General features: G+C 38.1%; 1 protein-coding gene across 5 annotated transcripts in view; it reads right to left on the bottom strand.

Moving 5' to 3' along the window:
* Nucleotides 1–21,354, bottom strand: part of CDC14A (cell division cycle 14A) — a 179,649-nt gene that overhangs the window by 91,945 nt on the left and 66,350 nt on the right. For all 5 annotated transcript variants that reach the window (XM_063625594.1, XM_063625593.1, XM_063625591.1 and 2 more), the window contains one exon: nucleotides 7,704–7,783. In XM_063625594.1, the coding sequence (XP_063481664.1) occupies nucleotides 7,704–7,783 (80 nt within the window). The remainder of the gene's footprint in view (nucleotides 1–7,703; nucleotides 7,784–21,354) is intronic.

Raw genomic sequence — 21,354 nt, 5'->3', positions numbered from 1 at the left:
GCCTCAAACTGCTGGGCTCAAGCAATCCTTCCACCTAAACCTCCCAAGCAGCTAGGACTACAGATGGGTGCCACTACCCCGACTAATTTTTATTTTATTTTTTTTGTAGAGATCAGGTCTTACTATATTACTCAGACTGGTCTCTAACTCACGGGTTCAAGTGATCCTCTTGCCTCGGCCTCCTAAAGCAGTGGGATTACAGGAATGAGCCACCCACACGGCCAAAAATTTTTCTTTAAAAAGAAAAATAATGGCAAATTGGTTTTAACTCAGGTATTTAAGAGCTTTTCATAACATTCAACAAAATAATAACTATTACTGTGTTCATTAAGGTAAATGACTGCAATCTTATTCAAAACCATCTTTATCAACTAAGGCTACTGGAAATATACCATAAAGAGTACAAAAACTTTGGCACCTACCCTACTTCACTAAGTTTGGTAAAACTGATCTGGAACCCTAAAGGTAGGAATAAAAAAAAAAAAAGTAGTCTGAGCGAGTTTTTGCAACACAAATCACCAAAGCACCTTCTTGTTCCAGCAGATAAAAAATAGAATAATATAACTCACCTCCATGTGAGTACTTAATGGGTCATGGAGACACTTACACTTGTTTCTCTTCTCAGATCCTGTATAGCGGAGCTTACTTAGCACTTTAACAAGAAAACTCCGACAAAGAGTCTTTTTTCATGGGGGTACAACTTATTCAAAATATGCCCCAGCTGTTAAGAATGGATTCAACAGTTTGGACTAGAAAAGCCATCCATTTTCAACACTCATGAAATTGGCACATCCTCACTAGTCAAAACTAATGGGCATTAGCTTCCATCATACCAAGCACCAAAAGCTAAAGTTTATTAAAGATCCATGGGGCAGAAATGACCCCAAAGATCAGGACTGAGAAACAGCGAGGAAAAATTGAGAATGAAAGGAACATCTTAAAAGAGGATAAAATATTGTTTCCATAGTTTTGATACTCAAGAGGAAAGCACGGTAAAGAGAACTTTCCCTTTGAAGTATAGTTAATTGCTAAACAAACTTCGACAAAAATCACAATATCATATTTAAGCTAATAAAAATCTGGTTCAATGTTTTATGTAAGGAAATACATTTTATGATTACATCTAATGTCTACCAGCACATGTTTACTTTATGAAAAAGAAGGCAGGCTGATGCCAAGTCCTAAGTGGTTGACCCTTTTGAGCCTTTGTTTAAAGACCTACAAGTTCTGGCATGCCCAGAAGATCTAAAATAATTACTTTTGAGATTTCCCATTAAGACTCAGCCACAGAGCTCAGCAACTGGGATATCACTAAGGGTCATCCCCCAAAACACAACAAACACCTCCCTCAACACAAACATTATGCATCCATTTTAATGACAGATGTCATTAAAGGATTGCCAGTGGGAGGTGTGTGAATCCTCTGTTAGAGAAGATTGGCCTCACAACAGCGAGAAAACTTGGCTATTCCTGTTCACATTAAATAAAATACCATTATTTGATAAGCCATCTATTTCCAAGACTCTCAGGAAACAGCACAAAAAAAAAATGTTCCACAAAATGCTAGCATATTATTCTAATCCCAAGAGATGTTTTTTGTTCCACACAGGTGTGGATCAGGAAATATGCCTCAGAGTGTTTCAGAACAGGAGTTCTGCTGGATATTAATGGAAAGTATGGGGCAGAAGGAAGAAAATCAGTACTTTGTAAAATTCTGGGCCAGATGCAGTGGTGCATGCCTGTAATCCCAACTACACAGGATTTGAGCCCAAGAGTTCAAGCCCACCCTGGGCAACAAAGTGAAACCTCCATCTCAAAAAAATGAAAAGAAAAAAGAAAATTCTGGGTTATACAGAGCTAAACAGGTTACTTCATTACTCAGAACCATTCAGAATCTTTAAAACAGAAATTTGCTTTGTAAGTCTCCAAGATGGAGAGTTTTAAATTTACTTGATATATACATTTACTATATATATATATATATATATTTATATATTTATATATATATTTATATATTTTGCCATGGCACATCTTACAGAGCAGGAGTTCTCAACCTTGACCACACATATTGGAATCATATATGCAGTTTTTCAAAATCCCAATAATCTGACTTCACCCTTGACCAATTACAGCAAAATTTCTGGGCACAGAATCTAGGGATCAATAGTTTTTTAAAGCTCCCCAGGTATGCAGATAAGTTTGAGGATCAACAAAACTTTGAGAAACACCTGTAAATTCTAGCCTCTTCTCCAAGCTTTAGGAAAAAACTAAAGGGATAGGACATCAAATGTTCAACCAGCTTTATTCCATTAATGTCAGCACATTAACCTACCTAAACTTACCTCCAGACTTAGTCATTATTTTTCATGCCATGTTCTCTGGATATGTCTTCCAAACTAGGTCCCTGGATGTTATTTATTGTCAGGATAATTTTATTCCCTGTTTAATTGTATGTGTTATTTTATTTTATTTATTTTTATTTATTTTTTTTTTGAGATGGAGTCTTGCTCTGTTGCCCAGGCTGGAGTGCAGTGGCACAATCTTGGCTCACCACAACCTCCACCTCCCGGGTTCAAGCAATTCTCCTGCCTCAGCCTCCCGAGTAGCTGGGACTACAGGCACGTGCCACCATGCCTGGCTACTTTTTTTTGTATTTTTAGTAGAGATGGGGTTTCACTTTGTTGGCCAGCTGGTCTCGAACTCCTGACCTCAAGTGATCACCCACCTCCCAAAGTACTGGGATTACAGGCGTGAGCCACCGTGCCCGGCCTATATGTCATTTTAAAAACTGGCTTTTAGGGGATTTAGGAATCATCACCAATACTAAAAAACTTACCAACCTGATACATATGGACCAACAAACAAAAAAATAAGTATAAAATGAATTTAAAAGCACAAGAGACATCTTAAATAAGAATTGTACAATTTAGATTGGTTATCTTTTCAATGTTTTGTGGGACTTTAAATTTTCACAAATACTGTTTTGTGAGCACCAATAATGTAGATTTGAAAACCACTGCCACTGACTGCCATGAAAACAATCTGGACATTCCACTAAGGGTCACTGGTTTCCTGGGGCTTTAGACAAGCTGAGATTAATATGGCTTTGTTTGCTCAATAGTATACACTATAATTTAGTAGTACACTGAAAGGAAGAGAACCTAAAAAGATTCATACCCGGTTTGTCAATTCAAACTCTGCTAAGTCTGACCCCAGAACTGAAAGGCCTCTTGTTCCCTTGAAGGCTAGCTGCCAAACCAACACTGAAAATGGATGACTCAAAGAATTAAGGTAGATGAAAAACACCCCTTTCCCCTGATTTTCACCTGAAGTCACTCTTAATCAACACATTGGCTATTCTCAGTAAAAGTGAATACAGTGGCCGGGCGCAGTGGCTCACGCTTGTAATCCCAGCACTTTGGGAGGCCGAGGCGGGCGGATCACGAGGTCAGGAGATCGAGACCACGGTGAAGCCCCGTCTCTACTAAAAATACAAAAAAAAAAAAAATTAGCCGGGCGCGGTGGCGGGCGCCTGTAGTCCCAGCTACTCGGAGAGGCTGAGGTGGGAGAATGGCATGAACCTGGGAGGCGGAGCTTGCAGTGAGCCGAGACTGCACCACTGCACTCCAGCCTGGGCGACAGAGCAAGACTCCATCTCAAAAAAAAAAAGTGAATATAGTGTTTGACACAACTACCCTCCAACAGAACATCCTAAGACTGACTCACAAGTGACATCACAACACTCGTTGCTGTCACACAAGCCAGAAATTCAACTATCTCTAAAGTCAATTTAATCAAGAATAGGCAGTAAAGCTACACAATTCTCATTTTTTGTTAATTTTAACTAGGTGAATAGAATCTAAGTAGGAATAAAATCAGATCATCCTTTTGGTTATAATAATGTACCCATACTGTGAACTTCGTATTATATATCCTACCTAACATAACATTATACAACCTATGCCATATGAATAAATAAGCATAGCACCTAAAATCAGTGCCTGAATTGCTGTTCTCCAGTTTTCATCCTAACATGAAAGGCAATCCATGGGGCCTATTCCTAACATCTTCTCCCACCCCCCAATTTCAGAGTTAAACCTCCTTCCTCAGTATTCCCATAACACCTCTCTCCTAACTCTAACAAAGCACTGTAACTGTTTTACACACCTATACATGTATACAGACTATACACTGAGCTCTCCTGCAGCAGGTACCAAGTTGTCCTAAGCATCTTTGGATCCATAGGACTATCACAGTGACTGGCACCGAAAAAGCAATAAATATATTTTAGTATACTTGCTCCCTCAGGACAAAATAGGAAAAGAACCAACCACAGCCCTCAAGAGAAGAGTCAGCCATGCAAACAAATAATTATAATACAAGGTGTTTGCTTTAACATTGTATGTAGCCTTGTAATACATAAAGTGTAACAGGGAATCACAGGCAAAGGACCTGCCAAGCCTCTCCAGAAAAATGAGGAAGGCTTTACAGAAGTGACTGCCCAGACAAATGTTTGCAAAGTGAAAAAAAATTGAAAAACAGCATTATTTAAATTCACAGTGGCCATAAAACTCTTTTTATTAGAAAGAAACTAAAATATATAGCACAAATGGGAACACAGACATTTCAGTGAAAAGTGTATATGAACATACCAACCACGCCTTCAACAAGCCTTCAAAATCATCTTCATTTTTAAAAAATTTTAAATAATAAAACAATTACATCCAAATAGAAATTTCTTTAAGGCTTCTCATTTTTAATTAAAGGTGTTAACATATCATCAGTTGAAAAAATCTAGACAATGAAGACAAAAGTGTAATTTCATAAGAAATGGGATTTTTTTTTTAAAACCTGGTGATAATAAAACCCAGATTATAATGAAGACCAATGCAATGATGGCTGCCCAGAATTTAGTATGAGGATGATTCTTGATAGAAGTCCATTAGTCTTAGTTGGCCTGAGCTATAGACTAAAAACAATTCACATCTTATCTCAGCATAATAAAAAAAATTAAGTTTCCAGAAAACTAGTAGTATTCTTTCAACTAAATTCTTCACTAAATTATAAATGCATTACTTTGTGGTATTTTCTGTTTCAAATGTATGGTTTATGAAGAGTCTAGATTTAGAAATGCAGCTTAATGTAAATACAACTCTTGGTATCCTAAGATATCAAAAAGATAGAACTTAGAGTTACATTCAAAGGCATACTTTTAGTAGGAAATGGGTGCATATCTTCATTTACTTATACGTGCATAAAGAAATTCTAGACTGATATCAAATCAACTAATACCAGAAGTTACCCGGAAAGGACTAGACAGACGAGGATCAAGGATGGGAGGGAGAATTTTCACTTAAACCTTCCTATAGATTTTTTAAATTTCTGAACTATGTTAATGTATTTATATTTTCAAATATTTTTACATAAAAGTAGTTGAGTGAAAAAATATTTGAAAAATAGGCTACAAATTTAGTATTTACGTAGAATTGAAATCAATTCTATGTTAAGTAGTATTAATTATCTTACTATCTTTTCTTCTATTCTGGTATTATTATTTAAAAATTCTAGTTCTTGACTGGGTGCAGTGGCTCACACCTTTATCCCAGCACTTTGGGAGGCTGATGCAAGTGGATCACTTGAAGCCACGGGTTCAAGAGCAGCTTGGCCAACATGGCAAAACTCCATCTCTACTAAAAATACACAAATTAGCCAGGCATGGTGGTGGGGGCCTCCAATTCCAGCTATTCAGAAGGCTGAAGCAGGAGATTCTCTTGAACCCAGGAGGCAGAGGTTGCAGTGTGCCACTGCATTCCAGCCTGGGCGACAGAGTGAGACTCTGTAATAATAATTACTATTACTATTAATTATGTTACTAACAGTAATAATAGTATAATGCTAACAACAAGAAAAACAAAAACCAAACATTGCACTAGGCAGAAGGATAAATTTATTACTTCATTTGATCCTTAGTTTAGACCTGAAGCCATTTTACAGATAAGGAAACTGTGGCTGAGAGAGGATAAGTAATTTGTCCAAGATACTTATTTACTACAGACAGCGAGAAGCAGAATGAGGCTTCAAACTGCTTGAAGTTCCTCTGCCTCCACAGTATATACTCCTAACCACTTTGCTTAGAACTTAGAATTATTAGCATTATTACCCCTTTCTGAAAAAATAGGATTATATTTTACAAAGGACTTTCAAAGTATAGGAGCCATTAGAAGTGGAAGGAAAAATAAGCTTTGTCTTCACGATTAAAACTTTCATCTACATTATCTGTCATTTTTTATCAGCCCTTCCACGGCTGATTACCTCAGACTCTAGGTTGCTTCAGAATATTTTCCTCTCAGGGTCCAAATCCCAATGCCTTACTCCTTGACTTCACTTTAATTAAGCACAATAGGTGTTGCTTCTTCCCTCCCCATGTCTTACCCTAACAGCTACCTCCTGTGATCTCAGAAGCAGAATGAGAATCCCTTGACTCTTAAGGGATTTAGTCTTACTGTATTCATTCAAATATTTACTAAAATGCTTTTAAGTATAAGGCACTGGGGCCCTCTGAGAGTTTACAGCGGAATGAGGAAGACAGACAAGCAGAGTCTTCTCAGTCACTTCCATTCCTTTCTCTTATTGTGTTGGTTAATTATGGTAATATAACAGTAATAAGCAATAAGCAATACACATGCTTGCAGATTTGGACACACAAGCAAAAAAGGCAAAAATATTAGAATCATTCACAATTCTAGCAGAGGTAAGTGTTATGGGAGTTTTGATGTATGGTCCCTTCTACTGTATGTATGTATGTATGTATGTATGTATGCATGCATGTATGTATTTGAGAAAGAGTATCACTCTGTCACCCACGCTGGAGTGTAGTGGGGCGATCTCAGCTTACTGCAGCCTTGACCTCCCAGGCTCAAGCGATCCTCCCACTTCAGCCTCTCAAGTAGCTGGGACTACAAGCATGTACCACTATGCCTGGCTAACTTTTGTATTTTTAGTAGAGACGAGGTTTCACCATGTTGCCCAGGCTGGTCTCGAACTCCTGGGCTCAAGCTATCCACCGGCCTCAGCCTCCCAAATTGCTGAGATTACAGGCATGAGCCACTGCACCCAGTCCCCTTCTACTTTTTAAATGAGCTCAAGTTCACCCCAAATTTTTAAAAGATCTTCTTTTGATGATACTTAGAAAACACGGTAATGAGAGAAAGGCTTCTTGGGGATGCCAGTCAGATTTGTATGCCAAACTGGTGATTTAGGGTCCCCACTAAACAGGTGCTCCTGAAGAATCTTAGAGGGTCTTATTCTATATCCCCAGCCTCTGACATGTGACCAGAGCTCAATCACTGCTCATGAAATGAAAGAATGAATTGATGAATCAATGATGTAGATTACTGAAATCCAACAAATCTTGACATGGTTATTAGCTTATAAATGAGGCACTCTTTGTGCTTCACATAAACTGTAAAGATATAGAAAGGATTCAAGGAAAAAAATAAATTCCTACAAGAAGAAAGCTCTTTTATTCTTGCTAGCTAGGGGGATAAAACTCTACAAAATGAAATAATAAAAACTACCATCTCATTTCATTCCATGTAACATAATGGTTATTATCTTAAGACAATTAAAAAACACTACAACCCAACTCTAAAGTATCCAGCTCTGTAGCAAAAGCTTAACCCAAGTTTCACCAGGAGTTATACCTGAATGGAAGATAGTAGGGGTTTGAGCCAGACAGGAGTGCTCTGTAGGCTTCTTCTGGTGTCTTCTTTAAATAGATTACCTAAGACAGATAAATAGCAACATTTAGAACACCCAAGAATGACACAAAACTAATTACTCACCAAATTTGCATTTCACTTCCTCCACTTTGAGTGACAACTGTTACGGTGATAGTGTTGATCTTTACAAAGCAACAACTTGCCAACATTTCCTTTTCAGCATGAAGCTGCACAGCAGCCTTTGTCTTCTCCATGGGTAAGCTTAGAGACAGAGCGCAGATCTACGAAGAGGCCATCCCAGGCTCTTTACAAAAGCACACTGAACAGATACAATGGCAGGGACAGTTGTACCCTCATAATATACTGTGTGCTCACCAAAGACCAACGCACACCTCCTCGACCTTCATCGAAGACCTGCCGTGCGTTATTTCTGTGCCTGGTAAATTTTGAAAGACTTCTCACAGTGAGCACAATATCCATGAGGTATCTACTGAATTTTCTGCCTACTCCGAGGAAAGCCAGTGTTGCTCTCTAGACACTCAATAAAATCACAATAAAATGGGTGAAAATGTGTATGGGTAACAGTATTGGAAAACATATTATCTTGGATTTTGATACCAAAGCTACTTAAATCCCTCTGGTCCAACAAGATGAACTAATCTTAAAGACACAAACAAAAAAGGAGTCCTTAAAACCAGTGAACAACTCCCAGGTAATATACACAGATATTGAGTATATAGTATATGCCAGGCACTGTATCAGGTACTGGCCTCCCTTAATAAAATTTATGGGTGTGGGGCAAAGACAATAATCAACAAAAATAAATACAGTCTAAGGTAAATGCTGAAAAGGAAATAAACGGGGGCCTGGAAAGCAGCTACCTGTGTCAAGGCAGTCAGGGAGGGGTCTCTGGGTGATGTTCAGGGTAAGATCTAGACTCTAGACGGGGAGAACCACAGGAAGAGCTAAGGGGAAGGAGGAATGGCTATCCAGGCGTGAGAATGACAAAGACAAGTTCCCTGAGGTGGGAAAGAGCTTGGTAAGCTGGAGGAAAAGGAGGTCAGTGTGGCTAGGACTGAGAGAAGGGGAGAGGGGGCGGGAGAAAGCCAGGCAGTGGCCGGAATGTGAAGAGCAATACAAACCACTGGGAGAGCTTGATTTTATTCCAAGAGCAATTTAATTTTTTAATTCTGAGCCGATGGCATTGGTCCTTTTCCTCTATAGTCAGAAACGAGCTTAATTCCTACAATCTTCTCTACCTAAAATTAGTGGCACTATTTCCTTAATATGTCCCAACATCAAAACCCTATGCATTTCAATGACAAGAATGCAGAGTCTTGATTCTTAACAGTACAGCTTTCCTCTACTTACAAACATTCTTTGAGCTTTAAGCCGTTTCACTAAGAATATATTACATGTTTACTTATTAATATTTTGGGACTAGAAAACGAGCCCATTCTGAGTTTTTTAAAGAAAGAAAAATAAAATAAATAGATTAAAAATACTAACTTTAGTAACAAAACCCCATATTCATTTGGCAAGTAAACATGAAGGTCTGATAAAAGCACACACCAACCAAAGCTTATTGAGTGTGAAACAAAAAGCAATAGAAAGGAAATAACTAAAAGTGCTGCCAGACAAGAGGCATAGATTCTAAAAACGGAGAATTGTCACTCCAGTTGCAGCTCAAATAATTACAAAACTCCATTTAAACCAACACTAGCTCTAAAGACCATTTTCAGTAACCAACATTACAACAGGTTTTACTGTACCCTAAGGGAGGTAGCTTATGTAACAGAATTGGTTATAATGCAGTGATTTCTTAAGCCTAAAGATGCTGCAGTATTTGAAAGGTGACTGGTTGCTAAAAGGGAGGGCTGCTTGTAGAAAGCTTCTGTGTGTGGATTAGATAATTAAAGCTTAGACAACAACCTTTGAAAAGCAAAAATGCATTTTCCTCCCCAGGAGCAATTACGTTAATTCCCTTTAATTCTGAGGGAGTCATTCTGCAAGAAGGAGGCACCAGCCCACAAAGAATGCTTCTTTAGATTGGCTACCCCACAGGGCTTTGCTCCTCATCTTACCTGCATGACTTAGCACACATGGCCCATGTTCTCACACTGCAAGATGAGACCCTTTGTTTTTATTTTTATCCCAGTGCTCAATTATTAATGAGTGCAAAGTGAAACCCAACAGAGGCCATCTAAATTCCAGGAAGATTCCTGGGGCATCTTTTACAGGTTGACCTTTCACAACCTGAAGGTAGGTATTTGGGCAAAGTGGGGAAATGTTCTCCTGATGAGTGAGTGCATTACTGCATGAATGCATGCTGGGTCATTAAAACACCAAATACGATTTTTCCAGGATAAAATATGTCACATATTCTTATGCCAGATCTTCTTAGACATGTCTCCTTATTAAAAAGAAATAGAGGAGAGAGACAGACTAGGCTAGATTAAAGCTCAGAAGAAAAGTGACATTTAATAAGAAAAGTAAGGAACTTTCCAAACTCGCATTGTTGCTCTAGGATGAAAACAGAATTCGAACAGTAGGCTGACTCCAAAGCCCACAGCAATTTCATCATATCTGCCTGAAAATATAAACTCAGTTGGTAGCATAGGTCTGGAAAAAAGGTTTCCACTCTTCCAAGTTCCTAAATGCCATTTCATTCCATTTCATTTTAAAACTTAGGTGACTACAAACTGTAACTGTTAACAACAGTTTGTCGTCATATTTGAGGAAAAGGGCAGGGGAAGGATCAGAAGGAGAAAGAGGAACTTTTTACCTTATATTTCTACTATCAACACATTGTCTTTTTCACAGACATACACAAATCTGTTTTTTAAATGTGAAGTAAGTAAATTAGTTATGCAACGTTAAATGTGTACTCTTTCTAAAAATAAAATCTATATTTAATGCTTGAAAATTTGTTACCAGATATTCTAATATTTCTAAAAATATTTTTGGCTTCTCTCAGCAGAATCATAAAACTATTTTCTGAATGAAATTAATTTCAAAGCATCTTCTAAATATCTTGAATTTTTCTCTTGTGCTCCTAAGGGGAAAGAAATAATATGCTGTCTACTTTTCTCACTAGGTATTAACATATATAAACCCAAACCAGAAATTTCCCCAAACTTTTGACTAATACAACTTAACAAAAGCATTTGCACAGATAATGTTTGGTGTACCACATCAGTTTAGTGGGTGGTACCTGCATGACTTTGATAAAATTGCCCTATTTTGCCAAGAAGTCCTAGAAACCATATTAGTAATATAGCATTTAACATATACTTTTATTTGTAACCGAGCAGGAATTACCCAATTAAAGTGACTTTTTTCTGTTTAATTAACTTCCAGGTACCAAGAACTTAAATAACTTTTAGTTTCTTTAATAAAAGGTTCTTAAAGAGCCAGTATCTTAACATATATATTATCAACAGCTATGAGGTTTTATTAAACAGCATAATAAAATTTACCCTACTACAAACCAGCACAATTTATATTGTTTACCAGTAAGCCAATGTTGCCCATCAGTTAATCATGAACTTTCCCAACTTCTGCCATAGGTACCACCATGTACTACCATTCATTCTTTTTAAACACACATTTACTTTTGACTTAAATCAATTTGACATAAAATGTTTTATATCATTGCTATAAATGGGAAAACCTGCCACTGAGTCTATACATAAATGAATATTAAAATGCATAACTCTTACAATTTTAAATATTTGTGTTTACTACACCGTGAGAAACAATGTAACAAATATCAAGTTTGTACTAATTTTATAGAGGAACACCAGAACAACATGAGAAGTTATATAGAATCCTCTTAGAATTCATCTGCAAACACTTCAAAATCTTTTTTTTAAACAAATCCTGCAGTCATTAAATCCTTAATACCTGCTCCAAAATAATATGTGAATTTCTGAAGCATTTTGGAATTTACAACTATATTTCTCTACTCAGATAATTCAGTCTCTCTAATACACAAGCGGAGATCCTTAAAACAACAAATGGCTTCATATAGAAGTCTCAACCAGACTCTGGGTCATGAATTTGCTAATGATCTTTCTCTGGGGACATTTGCCTCAAACTTTACTATGTTTTTAGCTTTGTTTTTAGGTGCTATTTTTCCTCCAAAAAAAAAAAAAAAAACAAAACACCTCTTCAGCAAAGCACAACACACACACATACAAACAATATATATATATATTTAAAAGTGAAATGTGTGCCTCTACATTAATTATATTTATATTTTGTGACTTGGAAAGTGAAAATATTCTTAAGGATTCAATTCGGCCATCTGAAAGAGTATTCTTCAATTTTATTTGTTTAATATTTTACTTGTGTGAAAAAGAGGAAACAAATGCTAACAATAACCTTTCCCAGGTAGGTGCTGCCACTGGAACACTGGCACGATAGCTTTGAAATTAGCATTCCAACCATGTCTGAGTCAATTAAATTCCTTCAAAATACAATTTCCAGAAAACAGATGTTACAACTTTAAAATAGTCTTGAAGCACTATGATTTATCAAATATGGAAGACTTATACCAAAAAAGGAGAGACTTCCTTTACAAGTTTCAGACAACTAGGTTTAGCATACACAGAATACTAACTGTGGACATTACAAAGATGTCACTATGATGTGTGCTTTGGGCTGTAGCCCATTAATCAGCAGAAATGCTGAGTCCTTTCCTTAGCACCATGTAACTTACAATTATCATGCTTGCAAAACTGCAGTTGAGGATGGGGGTGGGCAGATGTAAGAAGAAAATGTTTCTTTTACTGGTGAAGCTAACCAGTGCAGAGCACTCCCTTGGCTTGAAACTACTGCACCCTAACCGGCTGCTCCCAACATCCCCCTTTCTTATGAGGGGTTCCTCCCAGTCAGCCAGACCCAGAATCTCAAAAGCCATCTTTGACCTTGGCCTCTCCATCACGTGATATCCACATCAAGTCAATACCCAGACTGATTCTCTCTTCACAGTCACAATCAGTCTCTCTCTTTTTATTTATTTTATTTTATTTTATTTTAGACAGGGTCTGGCTCTGTCACCCAGGCTGGAGTGCAGTGGTGCAATCTCAGCTCACTACAACCTCCACCCCCAAGGCTCAAGCCATCCTCCCACCTCAGCCTCCCAAGTAGCTAGGACTACAGGTACACACCACCACATCCAGCTATTTTTTTGTGTTTTTAGTAGAGACAGGCTTTCGCCATGTTGGCCAGGCTGGTCTCAAACTCCTGGCCTCAAGTGATCCACCCGCCTCAGCCTCCCAAAGTGCTGGGATTACAGGCATGAGCTACCACTCCTGGCCATCCACAGTCTCTTTCAATTATGGGGTAGATCCAGCTTTGGGGGCCTGAAACACATCATTTGGGGAGCAAAGATGGAGGATACAAACATCTTCTCAAATTTTACAAAAATTTTTCCCTCCAACATCTTGAGAGAGGGAACTAAGCAAGAAAAGGCCCTGAGTCTTAAATTTCATTAGTTCCTCAGTGAACTACCTGGACCTTTCTTCCATGACAATCATCATCACGTTATTTCAAACCCTTATCACCATACTCTAGGACTAACACCATTTCTCTCTGCCTCCACCTCCTGCCTACTCCAGTAGTTCCAGAGCAGGGCTCGGAAAGTCTCAACCCTGCTCAAAAACCCCAGCCCAGACTGCCAACCCTTCACCAAGATATCGTCCCAGCCTGCCTTTTCAGGTAAATTTGTCATTTTTCCTCAGATGAACCCTACCCGTTAGCCTGGACTCCTCACCCTTCCCTAAACATACCTGATATCTCCGGTATTTGAGGTTGTTGTTGTTTTTCTGGAATACTTTCCTCACCATTTCTACCTATTAGACCTATATTTCATTAGACCTAAACTCAAATACTATGTCCCACGATGCCTTTCTTCTCCAACTCAGAACCTTTTCCCTTACCCTTTAGACTCCAGAATATGACACTCAACTATAGGTGATAATGACCACAATAATGACAACGATAAAAACAAAAAGTTAACAGTATATACCATGTGCCAGGCACTCTTCTAGGCACTGTACATAACTTGGTTCATTAATACTCACGTCACCCCGAGTTAGGTTCCATTATTATTCCCATTTTCATTTTACAGGAAAAGCACTGAGAATTAGTTGTTCAAGGTCACACAGTCAGTCTGGCTCCCTCATAGAAATTCATAAGCACATCCTGATGGGCCCCTCACAGCTCTTTTGTAACTAGTTTCCTTTAGACTAAAGTGGAAAACTTCTGGAGCTCAAGTAACCAAGCTTCCCATACCTTTATAAACTTTCAGATGCCTCCTGTCAGACAGATGCTCAGCAAAAAAACCTATGTTTAATGAACAGCTACTTTAAACATATAAGGATAAGAATGCATCTACCTCAAAGGGTTAATTCAGCTTAATTAATAATTGGTGAATGAGATTTTAAAAGACTATATCACTACAACTATAGTGGGAATGCCCAAAAGAGGAGTAAAATTAACTTTCTCAGCCCAGTTGTATGAAAGCATCAAGCCAAATAGAGTCAATTCACCAATGATGTGCTTCAAGAGAAAGTAATAGACTGATTTTAAAAAATAAAAGCTCTAACTCATATGATTTGTATTTGCTTATAGAAAGTATTTAGTCAAGGCATACCCCCTGATCCAAATATTCACTCTCCCACTTCCTCTGTGTCTATTCTGAAGCCACACTCAGCCACTTCCAACATGGGATAAAACGCAGCCAGCAGGAGGTGGAACAGAGCACAAATCACCACAGATGACTGTAATTCAATCAGCATATATATTTACTTAACGCTTACAATTTGCACAGGAACCTGCACATATATGAGGGCACAGGGAGAGTCTGAAATCTCCATTATGGAGCTTAAAGACACTGACTTCAAGGACTTTAAAGGGGGTTGGGAATGGCCTATGAAGTGACCAGACTCAACCTGAGCCTACCTTGCATCATCGCAGTGTTTAGATGCCACCTCCTCCGTTTCCTTGGGATCACAGCTCTAAAGTGAGGCAGTCTTTTTGGCAACCCAATAAGATCAGGCCCCTGCCTTATGTTCTCAAAGCTCTCTGCCCTTCTCCTTCAAATTCATAACCAGTTTGTTTCTGTGGTTATTTGATTGAGCCTGTCTCCCCAAGTAGGCTGTAAGGCTAATGACAGCAAGGTTTCCATCTCTTTTTTATCTGCAGGACTCAACACTATGCCTGGAATGTAGCACACACTCAAAAAATGATGGACGATTGCACAAATAGTGGGCGTTTTATATGAGGGGAAGCATGACATAGACACAGGTTCTTTCCCCATGAGTGGCATGAAACTAACCCGCTATGCTTCCATTACCTTAGGTATAAACTGAGGATAATAATTGTAACTATCACATAAGGTTGCTTGTTGGGAAGAATAAATGAATTAATAATGTATGTAAAGTGCTCAAAATTATATCTAGCACATAGCTCTTCTACAGCAAGGGACAACAAAAAGGAGATAAACTTTGGTCCCAAAATGTTTTTTTTCCTTTCCACCATCTGTCTCTGGGTGAATCTGGATCCACATTGTTATTATTTCTCACACCTTCACCCTAAAGCCCGTCTATGTATACAAACATCGGAACATGAGGTTGTAAATGTCCCTAATAAGACCATGATTTAGTTCAACCCTCTGATTATAGAGTACAGATGTTGATCCTACTCTCAGTTCTGCCTCTTTAAACAGCCTCTCTAGTCTCCTGATGCCTTAGTATCAACATCCATAAAATAAATGCCACTGGCCCCTGCTTTACCAAACCCATTATCAAAATATCAGAAGATCCCTGAGGTGGGCCGTGTCTTTCTGCAACAAAGTACGTGAAATAAGAAGCGAGTTACTGTTACTAGCACTGTATTCATTTTTTCTATTTGAATGTCTCGTGAACAAAAGAATTAGATTCCCTGGCTGGATTTGTTTTTAGGAAAGGAAAGCACTCACCAGTTACCTGCAAAGAATGAATCACACAAGTCCATGAAAAGAAGTCCAGCATAAAAACAGAAGTCCATCACAAAAATACACTGCAAGGCAAAAAACTCTGCAAAAAGCTGAAACATAAAACTTTTAAAGTCTCTTCCTTGGCTCCCAAAACTTGGTTCTCAGACTTCTTAAATGTCAGGGCACTTAATTTATAAACTGTTTTTTCCTAAAGACAGCATTAATTGTGATACACAAACACAAACAAATTGTTTAATTTTGTTATTTTTAGCAACATTATTTTCCTAATCATCTCCTCTCATTATATCCAGTGACTCAGAAAACAATATCTACATTCAACTTTATAATTTTTTAAAAATAGGAAAAAGTTATACATTTCTCAAATGCATAAACAATTCCACTTTGTTCTAATTGCTTGTGGAAATAGAAATATTCAGTGTTAATCACTTACGAATTAGATAAGTCAATCTGATTACAAATCAGAAACACAACTGTATTTAAAACGTATTATATTCAGTCTATTTTAAATCTATCATGCTAAATAGTCTAATTAAAACAGAGTAAGAATGAATGTCTTTTGTTTCCTATGGTCTTTGGTTGAACACGTTGTAAAAGAAAGTCATTCTTCCTGTTCTTCAAGTTTTGAGTCCATTATAAATTACAGATTATGAAGTCAGCAAAGCATAAGACAATATATCTGCTTAACAAATATGGAGGCAAGGCTAATCATAGAAGTTAAGCAGAACCTGACATCAGGTCTCTTATAGACATCGCTTATTTCTACCCTAAAAATACTTAACAATTTTCAGTATTTGAATCCTTACAAGAATGAGGTCTAGAAATGACTATGTTTTTTGTTTGAGGTGCTGTTTGCTCTGAAATACCCTCATGTGACATCTCTTCACAGTTTAATTTGAAGCTGGGATTTAACATACAGTCAACAAAGAGCAGACTTTATTTATTTGACAATTCGTTTAGAATAGAAATACTCTCTCACCCCTCTCATGGGTATAATTAGAGTGAAACCAGTGGGAGCTTTTTGATGGGCAATTTAGGGAGAATTGCAGACAATATTAGCCATGTGTGTCTTCCCATCTAATTTGATTACAACCAAAATTTTCATAATCAGCCTAAAAAGATATCCTTCCAGAACTGACAGCTACAGCCAGCACAAATGCACATCTCTTGCGAGCATTGTCTCAGTGACACAATGCTTCTCTTCTGCCTGAGGTGAGTTCATGTACCAGCACAGACCTCACTGAGCTGGTTGTGTGACAGTAAACTAGCCCAACTCCTTATAAAGCAAACAAAGGAAACACCAAGCCAATGTTCTTAATACACAGAAACCTAAAAGGACACGTTAAAGAGGGAAAGAAGAAAATGTGTGACCCCAAAATAACTTCAGTCCCTTAGTCTCACACAAGCTGAGCAAAATACTGTTATGTTACAACATGCAGCTAAATATAACCCTGTAGAACATTTATCATTCATCATCCAAAAGTAGTCCTTATATAAAACGCAAAAACAGACTCACTCCAGAATATCACTTGAATAATACATACTCCCAAACTGAATGGTTTCATGTTAAAAACTCCTGGTGCTGAGTTTCACTGCTTACTTCTGGGTACAGCACGAGCTTCATTTCATAAAACTTTCCAAATGAAGAAAGAAAATGAAAAAAAGTATGTTACTTAAACCCAGGACTGAATTGGATCAAGTTTACAAGGCAAAGAACCATAACTTTGTAATGAAGATGGTGATGCAGATCCACTGTAACAGACCAGGACTGGATGTTTAAATCCTCTTAACACCTGTTAGCAATTATAGAAAGTCTTTAAATTGCAAATACATTATACTCCAAACATTTATTTGTAAAAGATAATACGGGGTTTTTTGTTTTGTTTTTTGTTGTTGTTGTTTAAAGTAGAGACAGGGTCTTACTATGTTGCCCACGCTGGTCTCGAACTCCTGGGCTCAGGCGATCCTACCACCTTGGCCTTCCAAAGTGTTGGGATTACAGGCGTGAGCCATTGTGCCTTGCCAAGGATAATATTTTGACTTCTGGAAATATTTTCCCAAAGACAAAATCTTAAGATTTTAAGTTTCCTAAGCTAGTCCAAAAATGATAATATATTCTTATCATTAAAGGCATATATCTAAAATAATGTAGAAGACACTATTTTCAAAATTAAAACTAAAATAATTAAGTAAGTGTGTTAGTTTTTTAAGTTAATTCTCTTCCCTCAATGCTAATACTTGAGGGAAAGCTAAATTAGAAAAACTTGAAGAAATCAAGGAATACATCTATAATGGCTTTAAAGTGAACCCTGAATTATTTCTAATGTTTTGATTGATACTTAATTATATACAATTCTGCTTCAAAATGCATAACTTTCCTCAGTATTTGGCTTTATGATTACTGCTGATTTCAAATCTGAGGCAGTGGAAAGCAGGGCAAATATGAGAGGAAATTTTCTTGCTGTCACTGGAAGGAAAGTAATTGGGGAGAAAAGTGAACAAGAAAGATCATAAACTTTCTGGGAATACACAGGAGGAGGCCTACCAAACTTGCCAGGGATGGAACCCAACTTGAGGGGGTTGCTTCTCATGTTCTTATGGCAACTTTAGGCAGACTGTGATCTCCTCGAAGAGAGAAGCTGGTAGACCAGCAACCCAATGTATTTATTTTCGTAACTAGAGTATATACTTAAGGAACTGTACATAAAATTGTTTTTAAATTAAAATTTTAAGAAGCCTTTTCAAATATAGTCATCTTATTCTTTTTCAAATTTCAGAAAGTTTGCAGGTGAGATGTTATCCAAACTTCTAACACAAAAGCCACAAAGCATGTGAACTAAATCTCAGGTCTAGAATCATAGTAACTTGTAAGCTACTGTTCTTTGAACTTACTCAAGAATAGAAAACTAACAATGCACACAAACAAGGAACTGGTTATTCTCTTCCGGTATTTACAAGAGTTGTTGCTTAGAGAAAGCAGGAGAAACAAGAGTTTTGCCCATCAGTCAGGTGTTTGCAGAAAAGATTCTGTGGCAATTTTTCTCTGCATTAGCCCCAACTGTTCAAACATGTGCCACATGACAGTATTGTCCTTCGAGGAGATAACAGAATTAATCATCCTTTTCTCTCTCTCTTTTTTTTTTTTTTTTTTGACAGAGTTTCGCTCTTGTCACCCAGGCTGGAGCACAGTGGCGCGATCTCGGCTCACTGCAACCTCCATCTCCCGGGTTTAAGCGATTCTCCTGCCTCAGCCTCCCGAGTAGCTGCAGAATTAATCATTCTTAGATGGGCATAGATTTTTTTAAGTAAACATGTTCCCTACATACTTTGGCTTACTAACTTCCACAAACAGTAGAACTGAAACAATTACAGCTTAAATAAAAGTAACTTAAACCCAACCAACAGATCTATTGCATACATACCCTATATTTATATATATATAAAAAACATACAGGAAGTTCACCCACCTTCCCTGCAGTAACTGGGAACTTCCCTCCTATTCTGGCTCACTACTGTAGGCGGACCTCACTACTTCCAGAAAACAGCCCCCCTTCAACCTGGCCAGCAATTTCTCACCCCCATCTTCCTATGAGCAACAAGACTCGCATGGCAGTTTCCTGGTAGTAAGGAAAATGAGGAAGGAGGAAGGAAAAGGAGAAAAGCAGAGAGCTTTCCACAGTTCTACACACCAAGTAATTCATTTCTTCATTCAGCAAAGACTTACCAGTACCAGGCACCATGGATAATACCAAGAACAAAGCAAGTATGTTCCTGACCTCATGGCATATCCCTTGTATATCATTTCAGATCTAATCCCAGGAGATCCCCACTTTAAGTACTCCTCACAAAAATCTTTAAAGGTTAAGTAATCAGAGCATTATGGCAGAGTAGCATAAGAGAAATCGGAATGATACAGATAACCGTACCATGGAGAGCTTCAAGTGACATTCTAAAAGGTGAGTTTTTGGACACAGGAAGGGGAACATTACACTCGGGGGACTGTTGTGGGGTAGGGGGATGGGGGAGGGAGAGCATTAGGAGATATACCTAATGCTAAATGACGAGTTAATGGGTGCAGCAAAACAACACGGCACATGGATACATATGTAACAAACCTGCACACTGTGCACATGTACCATAAAACCTAAAGTATAATAATAAAAATAAAATAAAATAAATAAAATAAAATAAAAATAAAAGGTGCGTTTTTAAAGTGTTTTTAAGTGTACATCAGGTCATTTCAGCTCCCTAAGAGACCCACAGGTCACAAAGAATAAAATTCGAACTTGCTCTCACATACAAGCCCTGGCAGAGACTTTGGCCTCATCGTCTGCATTATAGCCTTTCAGCCACAGCAGCTTTGTCTTGGTTCCTCAGCCTCTCCTAGTTCATTCCCACTCTAAAGCCTTTGTATGTGTTGTTCTCTGCCTAGAATGTTCTTCCTCTTTATCGGCATCACCACCTCAAAGAGGGCGTCTCTGAACTCCCAATCTGAAGTAGCCAGCCAGTCACTAGCACATCACCAACTTGCCATTATCACTGACCTCTTATTTGTTTTTCTCCCAGCAAAATCTAAGCTCTGTCAGGACAGGGATTTTGTCTCTCTTGTCCATTGACATATCCTTAGAGCTCAGAAGGGGTGTCTGGCCCAGGTGCTCAATGACGGTTTGTTCAATGAAAGAATGAACAAATGAATCACACAAAAGGAGAGAGGAAAATATTATTTCCCATTAAAATGAATAAAGAGTTTTTATTAGAAGGGAAGGCCACAGCAGCCCTCTACTACCCTGTTTTGACTAAACTTCCAGGAAATTCATTAGTAAGTTTTGGGCTTCAGTAAGTCAGAGTCAATTTCTGTTACACACACCCAAAAAACTCCGACAGCCAACTAAAAAAGGAGGAAAAGGAAGGAAAAACAAACCAATAGGAGATTCCTTTCACTCTTGTCTGAAGAACAAAAGCTTTTTAAAGCAATAGGAGAGAAGTGGTCAGAACTCAGGAAGGAGAAAGAGATGGAACCAGTAGGAAAAACAAAAACAAAAATGGAGAGGGAAAGGTACACAGAGACAACAAGAAAGAGATAGAAGAGAAAAGAGGTAAGCGGTTATTCCCACAACAGTGTTCCCGTGCACAATGGGTGTCGAAGTAAGCTGAGGGCCGCGAAGGTAGAGGCAAAGGACTGGAATGCCAATAATATAGGAGGCTCTTGGGCCTGTCAGTTCTTCCTCCTGTGACAAGTTAATTTATCCAGGTTTACCAGTATGGTGAGGATGGGGAGTGGAGAGGGGTGGGGTGGTTAGGTAGGTCAGGGAGAGATCTTCTCTAAGATGTATTGATCTTCTCTAAGATGTATCTGTTCCTATAACTGAACAAAACAAATAAAATAAAATCACTATACAGCTCTACCAGAGCAGTTCTTCAGAGGGGAAATTATTCTCTGCATTGCTAGAGTAACACAGTAAAAGTCAGAGACCTCAAATCTCATCCTGAAGTTCTTGTACTTAACCTGAGGTCTAGATCAACCAATGTTCCTTAATAAAAAGGAGCAGGAGGGAGATAAAAATTTTTTAAATTGAATTAATAGCGAGAATTCGGTGATCAACATCGTGGTTAAATCCCCCAAATTTTAAT

Source organism: Symphalangus syndactylus, chromosome 12 (assembly GCF_028878055.3).
Source record: "Symphalangus syndactylus isolate Jambi chromosome 12, NHGRI_mSymSyn1-v2.1_pri, whole genome shotgun sequence".
Taxonomy (NCBI): Eukaryota; Metazoa; Chordata; class Mammalia; order Primates; family Hylobatidae; genus Symphalangus; species Symphalangus syndactylus.
Note: the sequence above shows the minus strand (reverse complement) of the source record. Positions and strands in the feature narration are given on the sequence as shown.